Source organism: Balaenoptera borealis (assembly GCF_965194805.1).
Source record: "Balaenoptera borealis genome assembly, chromosome: 19".
Classification (NCBI taxonomy): Eukaryota; Metazoa; Chordata; class Mammalia; order Artiodactyla; family Balaenopteridae; genus Balaenoptera; species Balaenoptera borealis.
The window spans coordinates 18,253,303-18,263,628 of record NC_138878.1 but is presented as its reverse complement, the minus strand read 5'-3'; the positions used below and the strand labels follow the sequence as shown (position 1 = coordinate 18,263,628).

The 10,326-nt window shown below is 48.8% G+C and overlaps 1 protein-coding gene across 7 annotated transcripts in view; it reads right to left on the bottom strand.

Moving 5' to 3' along the window:
- The window catches only part of KCTD19 (potassium channel tetramerization domain containing 19), a 32,051-nt gene that overhangs the window by 5,904 nt on the left and 15,821 nt on the right, over nt 1-10,326 (bottom strand). For 6 of the 7 annotated variants that reach the window (XM_082368850.1, XM_082368853.1, XM_082368854.1 and 3 more), the window contains exons 3-10: nt 8,681-8,831; nt 7,689-7,880; nt 6,317-6,448; nt 4,249-4,459; nt 2,542-2,702; nt 1,170-1,273; nt 550-692; nt 272-355 (exon numbers count right to left, since the gene is read on the bottom strand). In XM_082368850.1, the coding sequence (XP_082224976.1) occupies nt 272-355; nt 550-692; nt 1,170-1,273; nt 2,542-2,702; nt 4,249-4,459; nt 6,317-6,448; nt 7,689-7,880; nt 8,681-8,831 (1,178 nt within the window). The remainder of the gene's footprint in view (nt 1-271; nt 356-549; nt 693-1,169; nt 1,274-2,541; nt 2,703-4,248; nt 4,460-6,316; nt 6,449-7,688; nt 7,881-8,680; nt 8,832-10,326) is intronic. The other variant, XM_082368852.1, reaches the window with a different exon arrangement.

The window sequence follows — 10,326 nt, the reverse complement described above, 5'->3', positions numbered from 1 at the left end:
CTGCAGACTCCAAGAGGGTTTGGTTAGTAAGCAGAAGCTTCCACTAGTCCATCGACCACGTCTGCCCTTTGGCTGGGAGTTAACTCTAGACAGCAGGGGAGAAGGGGCTTAAAAGGGTTTTGCTTAGGTCCCTGCCCAATCCTGGGCCTGCTCCACCCCCTTAACCCTAAGGAGAACAGGTCCTACTGGGAGGTGAGACTTAGGACAGGATTCCCAAGAGGAATATAAAGGTTCAAACTTTAGAACATGGTGTCAGGAGCAGTTTCCTTACTTGTATGCCTCACATTGGATAAGGGCTTCTGAGAGGGATGGGATGTGGTATTCCTCCACCTCCTGGCAGAGGAGGGGCCATTCCCTGCAAATGACAAGGAGATGTCGCACTGGGCATCTGGAGTGGGAGTGTGGGTGGGGTTATAAGCCTCCAGAGCTGCTGCCTTGAACAGCAGTTCACATGTTGGAAATAATATAATCTCCCTGAAGGCTACAAACTCAAATTTCCTTCTTGAAGAGGGATGGGGTTTCATTATATGATTTCCTTCCTTCACTCACTTAAATTCAGATGGTAAAAATAGTTTTCCAAGTCTCAGGAAGTTGAGAATGTGTCGAAACATTTGGCCATCCCCGTGGATCAGCAGGGTCTGTCCATATGTGATCCAGTACACTCTCTGAGGGTTGGACAGCAGTTCTGGATACTGCAAAGGGTTGGACACCAGACTCTTTTTAGTCTGTTAGTTAAAGGGCTACGTCCTTATTAAGGGGAAGGTCAGCCTTCTCTTCGTTTTCCTAACCATTCTAGAGCAGAGGCTTTGGGATTTCCATCTCCCTATCTTGTTGGCCACAAGGAGCCATAATGAGGAGCAGAGCATGTAGGGAGAAGCACATCATCTCTCCTTCAAGCTTTGCTGGCTCCTAGACCACTCTCTTGAGGCATCTGGAACCTCACCCTATGTCCTGCTCAGTCCAGGCCCCTCACACTGGCCTCATCCCTACCCAAACTCCTAAAGGCCTTCCCAGAATGCTGCTCATACAATAAAAGCACTTTGGGCCATGGAGCAGAGGGAAGGTCCTTGTTTTAATCAGGTGCTGAAGGCTGTGTGAGGGTCAGGTGACAGATTCTTCTCAGCCGCAGAAGCCAAAAGGAGAGGAGGGCAGCCTCGGGCCAGCAGTACCTTCAGCAGGGTCTGCAGGGTGGTTGCATACCAGTGGCTTCCAACATAAACTTTGACGATCTGTTGGGGGGAATACACAGTGATTTCTGCCATCCACTCCTCATCTAAGGAAACCAATGAGAGGGAACACATCACGTGGCCAGAAGGGAAATTTTGTCCATTACCCATTAGCCCACATATTCTGTTGCCTAGTCTGAGAAGCAGCAGAAATCCCTGACATCAACCTTTTCTGCTCCTCAGGCCTTCCCTGTGGCTCACCATATGGTTTCCTGGGTGTCAAGGTGGGTTTAGAACAGCAGCTTGGAGGGTCAGCTGGTGACTCTGGGTTAGGGGAGGGCCACCAACCCCAAGGGCACTGCTGTTCTTCCCCTGACCCACCTCTCCCAAGAAAGCTTGGCTGATGTACCTTTCTACCTACCTTGCTAACTGCTTCTGGTTTCTGGCTGGGTGTGTAATTTTCCACATGGCCACTCAGACCGGAGCTAGGAGTCCCTCTGTATGTTTGTGCTTATGGTTTGGCAAATATCATAGAGCCAGCTTCTCATCAAATCACTGTCACTTCTACAGAGACCAAGCCTCGAGGCATGTCTGGAGAATGGGGCTTTATTCTGGGAAGATGAACTCATGACCCTTTTCCTGGGGTGACTAGATTTAGGCTTTGTTCTGTATTAAGAACCAGTTTCTAATGAGCTTTGTAATGAATGAAGGATATATAAATAGATGATATAACCAAGAGGTATATAATTAGATTGTGAACCTCATGAAGATAGAAACTGGGTCTGTTTTGCTCTCTTCTGTACCTCTAGTGTTATCTACTGTCCTGGTATATGGTAGGTGCTCAAATACGTACTGAATGTTGCTGAATGATAGTAATATAGCATAAATTGATCTAAAACACTTTTTGTTAGGAAACAGTTACAGGCAGCTGGTGAAACAACATTGGCTTTAGACTCAGATTTAAATCCCAGCTTGAACACGATCTACTAATATAAGCAAGTTACCTCCCTGAGCCTCTGCTTCTTTTGTTAAATGGACCCAGGGATCATTCTTCCCTGGATGGCTGCGAGGACCAAATGGGCATAGCATCGGCTCCCAGAGCCACAGCAGGCATGCCCTTGGGGTCCCATGTGGCCCCCAACTGGGTCAGTCTGCACTGCTCAGCCTGGACTACTTGAGGCTACCTGTGGGCTTGGGGTGGGGAGGGGTCACCTAACATGAAAGTTTCCTTTTAGGTGAAACCCACAGATGTTAGTCTAGCTTTCCTTTTCTGTTCCATCTACAGTTCCTGGTTCTAGCCAGCCTTATCTTTCCTCTGTGATCCCCTAGACCCTCCTCTGATGTTGAATTCAAACTGAGAAGCTTCTTTATTTACTGAGCACATCCATGGGTGCCAGAGTCCTCGGCTCCAGATGAGTCTTCAGAGCCACTTTCATTGGCTCATAGGTGATGTCCCTCTTGTCCAGGAAGGCACAGAGCTCGTACACCTCAGAAATGGTCTCAGTCAGGGGCAGCCGGCAAGTCCCCAGCCAGTTCCTGCCCAGAGGAAAGGCCTGTCACAGAGAGCCTCAGCACTGCACCCCAAGGGAGTCCAGCCTGTCAACCTTCCATGTCTAGAATGTCTTGCCCTAACACTAACTCAAGCCTGTGGCCACTAACATCGTTTCCTTAACTGGTTTCTGGTGATGTCTCATAGGGGGGTATACTTGGACACATAGGCTCACCCTTTTGGAGCTGAGCTTGACCTATTTCAGCAAAGCCCTCTAAATTGACTAATTGCAAGCCTCCAAGCCCGTCTCAGGTTCCAGAATCCAGGCCAGGGCCCAGTCACTCCATTTTTGCCCCCATAAATATCTGCCCAAGACATCTCAGTCACTATGTGGCAGCCTGTCACGGTTTGGGAGATTACTGATACCTTGTGTGCCCAGGAAACCCCCCACCTCCAAAGGCACCTGTCTTTGCCCTCTGTGCCCTGTGACATCAGGGGTGGGACATCTCTGGGAGAGATGGATGGTGTGGGCCACAAATGACAGTTTTGGGGTAAGACAGTGTTTGGGGTTGGCTGACCCTCTCCCCAGGTGCTCAGGAAAACCCACTTCTATCTTTAGTTTTGGTACCAGTGTATTTTGTGAGCCTAAGAGAGTTGCTCTACTCCGAACCTGTTTACCTTTCTATAAAACAGGATTAGGGGCTTCCCTGGTGGTGCAGTGGTTAAGAATCCACCTGCCAATGCAGGAGACACAGGTTCGAGCCCTGGTCCAGGAAGATCCCACATGCCGCGGAGCAACTAAGCCCATGCATCACAACTACTGAGCCTGTGCTCTAGAGCCCGCGAGCCACAACTACTGAAGCCCGTGCACCACAACTACTGAAGCCCGCGTGCGTAGAGCAGGTGCTCCACAAGAGAAGCCACCGCAATGAGAAGCCCATGTACTGCAACGAAGAGTAGCCCCCTCCCGCCACAACTAGAGAAAGCCCGTGCACAGCAATGAAGACCCAACACAGCCATAAATAAATAAATAAATAAATTAACGAATTAGTTAAATTAATTTAAAAAACAGGATTAGAATCCATGCCCCTGCACTAATGGGAACATTCTGAGCTCATCCCGCAAGGCAGAGGCCAGGTATCACCTCCTCCAGGAAGCCTGCCTTGCCTTGCTTCTTGGGGGGGGGGGGGGCTCACCCCTGGCTCTGACTTTCTGTGTGTCAGAGAGCCTCCCAAGGGTTGTGGGGAGGACCTTTGAAGGAGGGGGACTATCCAGCACCCTAAGTGTTGTGACTGGCCTGGTCACCTCAGACCTAGCACAGGGCTAGAACCAGAGCAATGAATTACAGAGGATGGTAATATGAAACAGTGTGAGACCTTTGAACCTTGGGAACCTTATACCTTGGCACCAGGCCTCTCCTCTGAGGCCCAAATTTGGTGGTGCTGGTGTGGGTAGTAGGAGTGGCTAAAATGATCAGTTTGTCCCCAAGGACACTACTTTCTCTGGCTCATGGGCAGGGCCCCAGGTTGGTTCCTCGAGAAAGGTAAAGCTCAGCCTGAGTGGGACCAAGCTGTGCTCTGAGGATGGCCTTACTTAACGTGCTGGAAGAGGACCCCGTTCCCAGTGATGTACAGTCTACTTCCATCCAGAGTGCTCTCGATGCGGAGCTGTCCCAGTGCGGAGTCTGGGTACTTGACAAGCAGACCCAGGGCCATCACGTACAGTGGCTTCACAGACTCTAGGCCTGCTGCACGGCCCCCCTTCCCAGGGCTTGGAGGAGGACAGGAGGTCCGGGAACAGCCACCTGTGCCAGAGAGAAAGGGGTGACTCCTAGATCCCTCATGGTCATAACTGTATTGGAAGCTTTGGGTCTTGCTTCCTACTGCTGCCTTAAATCAGTAACTAAAGAGACTTTGAGGGAGCTTATTTCCTTGCACAGCCAAATCTGGATCTGCTCGAAATCAGTATAGTTTTTCTTATATTCAGTCAGGTTTAGAGGTCAAAACTATTTGTTGAGAGTCGGGGTGGGTATGGGGGGTAGATTAATTAGCTGTATCACTAACATTTGAATTTCAGAATAACAGCCATCTGGCCCAGCCTCTGCAGGAATTTCCCTTAGTTCCAAGCTCTGCTCTAATTATCCATGGGTAAAGAATGACAACCATAGCATAGAACCTAATGTGCATTACAGGCTTCCCGGATTCACAGTCCCTATCACTCTTGGGCAGAATTTTCCCCGGAGACACACTGTGTAGTGTTACTTTCAGGTTGGATATTTGTATTGCAGGCTCATGGGTGAAACCTTTTTCTCCTGCAGTGGGCACAATACACAGTCTACAGGACCCTGTTCCAGTGGCAACAGTGGGCCAGTGGCAAGCTGCCAGGTGATTTTCATGGGTCATCTCCAACCCTACAAGAGGGGTAGTACTCTCCTCTTATCACAGATGAGGAAACTGTGTCCTGAGAGGCCAGTTAAGAACCTTGCCCCAAATAGCAAAGCTAGGTGGGGCACAGCTGAGATTTGAGAGCACCTCTACCTCCAAGGCTACGAGAGCTGTTTCCCTTAGTTATGGTGCTTTATAAAAGACAAAAAACATGCTTTGTGTTTGGGGGCTGCTTTATGGCTTACAGAGCCCGTCCACAGGCATGCTTCCCTTCCAACGTCACATAGCTCTTGTGCAGCATGCACCACTCTACTCATCTCTCTGACCCATGTTCTCTGAAGGAACAGAAGTCTTTGGGGGAGAGGTTTGAACTTACACCCTTTGAAGTGGGTTGTAAGATCCCAAGACAGGCTCCTGAGACCTGCAGCAGGATGCCACTACCCCCAAATAGGATAGGATGCCACTTGCCTGGGGAGGAGTCTGGGAGAGCTGGCCAGAAGTAGGGAAAGTCTGGTTCCCATGGAATAAATACCTGGTGACACGCAGGCCAAACTTCACATGTGCAAGAGAGTTCTATATATTCTCAGAATGCCAGCTGAGGCCACACTAAGGTAGCTAGCTCCTGCAACATGCACAGTAGCTTCCATAGACATGCAGGATTTGGGAAATGGGATGGTTAAAGGCAAATAAAAAATATGAGGAACAAATTGGAATGAGGTTGGGCCGGGAACTTGAAGGCCTGGACCAGGGTCAGGAAGTGTCAGGAGCAGGCAGAAACAGGCACAGCAGCCAGGGATTTGAAGTAGGGGGGACAAAGGAACTGGGGTGTGTGTGGGCTAACTGAAGTCCTATGGGGAATTTCCCACGCCCTCCAGCTATGCCTGGAAGAGGAAGGATGGGAGTGGCAGGTAGGGGTTAGTTACAAGTTCCCAGTTGCTTGACACATCCACAAGCAGGGCAGACCTCCCCTGACCTTGGGAAGCCGGGCCTCAGGCCCAACTTCCCTCCCCTGGACACTCTGGCCCGGTTTCCCCACCCAGGCTGGGCTGAGCTACCTACAGGTCAGTGGCAAGACTGAGCAGACAGAGGGCACACTGGGTTTCAGACTGAAATTTCTCTTCTCAGATTCCAAGTCAGCCAAAACACCCACTTCTCTTACCACCACCCAAAGCCCGAAGTGGTTGCGGGAGGAAAGATGTTTGTTTTTGGCTTTTCTGGCTAAAGCCCAGAATGCCCCAGGATGTCAAGGGGAGGGCAAGGTTCCCCTGGTGACATACCCGTGTTCATTCGGTACAACCTCACAGCTTCACTGAGCTCAGGTATTTCCAGAATTGACACTTCTGCTTCTAACACATCGATGTTGGAGAAATTATCTGGTAGTAAAATCTTCTGTGAGCGGAGAAAATTCACTTGAAAAACAAAGGGAAACAAAATGGGTTAACAAGGTTATTTCTGATCTAATTGTAGGTCCAGGTTTTGGCAGGTTTTTGGTGCTACAACTTATCCTAGGCGCTCCTTATTCCAAAACAATTTCTAAACATACCTGGTTAGATTAGCTTTCAGTCTGTGGTTTTCAAGGTGAAAAACCCCAAATTACTTTGTTTTCCTGTGTCTGAGTCCGTGGGTGTGGCTTCCCATGGCCTGGCCTGGGGCTCCCAAGCCAGGCCTTCCTGGTGAGCACACTGGCCCTGAGACTTACCCTGTGAGTCTTGGCCCAAGAGCAGGTCATTCCAAAAGAGGGAGTTGTCTTGCCGCTTAGAGAGGAAGGGCCTGGCCGAGCCTGGGTTGGCAGGTGGCTCTTGCAGTTTGTCCCTGCCTGGACTGCAGTGTGGGAGGCAGAGATGGAGCCAACGCTACTGTCCTATGTGAATCAACTTGGAGATTCAGAAGCACATTATAGACAACTTTCCAGGTGACTGTGACTATGAAAGGCTGGGGTTCCAGGCATTTGGTCCCCAGTACAATTTGGGTGTTTCCTGCCCTATTCATATAGCCAGCAGCAGCATCTTGGAATCAGTTCAGTTCACACCCCACCAGAGCCTGTCCTGGTGGAGGAGGGAGGCTCTCTTCTGTCCAGGCTTGAAGATCTCATCCCTCCTTAAGCCACTAGCTCAGGTGGACAATTCTACAATGATTCTGGGGAACCTTTCACCATCCACCCTTCTTCCCTTTTATCCTGAGTTTAGTGGAAGTGAGAGGAGGAAGGGACCATCCTTTGAAACAACCCTATTCCCTCATTTTATGGTGAGAGGAACTGAGGTCTAGAGCCCAGTTGGATACATAAAGGCAGAGAGATAAGTAGTTTGGAGTCCAGCTCAGGGTCTTGCCCTTTACACCAACTCTTGTGGCCCGTGACACCACTGCAGCTAGTTTCCAGTGCCCCTTTACACCCAGGCCATTCCAAAATGAACAGGGAATAAAATAGCCCTGAGGCTAGTGGGAGTCTAATGCTGAGAATCCATTTGCTTCCAGGAAGGCTCTGTCATGCTTCCACCAGCTCTGCCCAGGGAAGCTCCTGAGGCCCTAAGCCCCAAGCTGGGCCTCCAAGGGGTGTGGGGTTAGGAGGGGTGGATGGGTCCTATCAGCCTGCCGCCACCTCCCCCCCCTCCCCCCCCAACCCCCCCCCCCCCCCCCGGATAGAGCAATCACCAATGAAGCGGAACTCGCTGCACTCGCACTCGATGAGGGCCACGGTTTTAGCCAGCCACAGCAGATTGTCTTCAGTTACCAGGCTTGGATACTTGGCCACTAGGTCTAGGGGCAGGAAGCAGTAGTGCACTTCCTCTTCTGTGTCTAACAGTGGTGTATCCATAAGTCCCAAAGGTGCCTTATCATGTAGGCCTGGAGGAGGACGTGCAGAGGGGTGTCACCACCTCCCAGAGGCCAGGGCTCTCAGAAGTGGGCAGGGCTCTCACTGACCCAGGGGCCCCAGAGGAAGCTGAAGAGATCACCCCAGAGATGGTCCCTGCCAGATACCTCCTTCTTCTCACTCACTCTTTTCAGATGTAACCCTAGGTTTGGCAGAAGTGTGGTGGGGAGCAGGGCATGGAAATCTAGTTTTTCTGCAGTGAAGGGCAGTGGGACATGTGAAATTTTGGCTTATATACTCAGTCATTAAATTCATACTGGTTACCTATTTGTTTCTTTTTAACTGATCAAACCAACCACAGATAAAACAGATGACCTACAGATAAAATAGATCCTTTTGACTCTCCCGAAAGCTCAGAACCCATCAATAATCATGAATGGCTATTCTGGTGTCCCAGGTAGGTCGATCTATGCTGCAAGGCACCCACCAGACAGTGATCATTTGGAGACATTCCTTGTGTGGTGGTTAGAGGTGACTTGAAAGTATGGTGGAGTGCCCTGACCAATAGGACGGGGTGGAATACAGCCCAGCCTTGCCCAAGTGAAAGCAGCATGCAGGGGAATGAACATGGAGAAGGATGTTTAGTTCCAGTGAGTAAGAAGTCATGGAGAGGGCATGTGGCAGGTACAAGCTCAAAGGAGATGACAGGAAGGTAGAGGAATCATCCAGAACTAGTTCAGAAATCAGGGCACTCTCTGGATTGAAGCCACTTCTATTAGAGTGAGAAGGGAAGCTGGTCTGGGCTTCAGAAAAGGTCAGTCTGTGGTTGTACCTGTGAAGGCTGGGCTTTTTATAGGAAATTCTGAGGGTTTGCTGATACACTTCCACGTTCTCCAGTAGTTCAAAGATGCTCTCTCGGCAACAGGTATGTCTGCAGGCCTCACACGTAGATGGTGTTTCCCTTCCTTCAGATTATCTAGAGTCTGTGAGATAAAGAAGATTATTGCTTTGAAAATTTTAAACCAAGTAACTATCTACCAATTCTAGGGTAAAATACCAGGAAAAATAGCTTGTGACTTACTTTGGTAAAGTGTTTTGAAATAGTCACTCACAAAAATGTAAAAATGTAGGTCTGTAAGATGATATGCTGATATTCAAAATATCAATGACTATTTCTTTTCTGATTTTGAAACAATTTTTCTGGATTATAATTTTATGTTGATTGATAGAAATTTATCTTATGCAATATTAAGAGTAATTTATATTTAATAATTAAAAACTTAAGATTTTATGCTATCATTTCTCCTCAAGAGTTCAGAAACCCTTTTGACCTGTTATAATTGTGATCTGCTTATTGTTTGTGCTCATCCTAATCCTGGAATGTGATTTAAGTAGGGAAATGGAGGTGGCACTGAGCATCACACTTTTCAAAGCACTTTTACCTACATTTGCTCATTTACCCTGACACAGCTCTGTGAGATAGATGTGGTGTTTGCATTCCCACTGTGCTGGTGAGACAGTTGCAGTCAAAGGATCTGTGAGTTGCCCAAGCAGTCTTCCAAGTCCAGAGCTTCTCCACTTGAAGGAGCAGGTGACCAGGGGTGGGCTGAGGCTGGAATGGAGCACCCCAGCTAGGTTGGGCTGAAGCCCAGGGTAGAGTCTTCATGCTGCTCACATTCAGGGACCTATCCTCCCTAAAAAGTCCTGCACAGGGCACAGATTACCATAACATCAAGCCCATTTTTTCTGTCCCTTCCTTAGAAGAAAATAGTATTTTCCCAAGAAATTTTTGGAAATAGCTGGAAAAGTAGTCCTCTAAAGGCACCACATGACCAGTTCTTTCTCTAAGAGCCTCAAAATGGACAGAACACCTCAGATGCAGTATGAAACTAATAAAAGAACCTGCTTAGCTACACAGGTGAAGCTCTTGTGAAGCTGCTCAAGGGAATCCTGAGCTTTGAGAAGAGCCCTCTGGTGGCCATGGCTATAAACTGCACCCTCATAACTGCTCAAGGTCTGTAAAAGGAGAGGACTGGAGCAGGTAATCTTCCTCGCTTTGGGTGGCTGATGGATTTGTGGAAGGACTGGATAATGGCAGGGTCATGGGGAGTGCTTTCCTGGAGGCACTGACAATGGAGGAGAACAGTGCATGCGTGAAACAGCAGAAGTGAGTCTGTCATTCATTCATTTGAGAAATACTTGTACAACACCAGGGCCACAGTCAGATACTGTGCCTGGATCCAACAGTTTACATATACTGAGATAAGAGGCAGCATCAGTTATGAAGTTTCAGGACCTCCAGGAACTCTGGGATTTCTTTCGACAGCATTAGAAGGGGACCCAAGCTTTCTTTCTTTTTTTTTTTTTTTGACCCAAGCTTTCTTGTCCCTCTTTGCTCAAGACTGCACACGACTTTAGCTTCTATATCAAACTGTAGCCGTTCTCAGGAGGAAAATCAGTGAGAGGTGGATTTCCGTA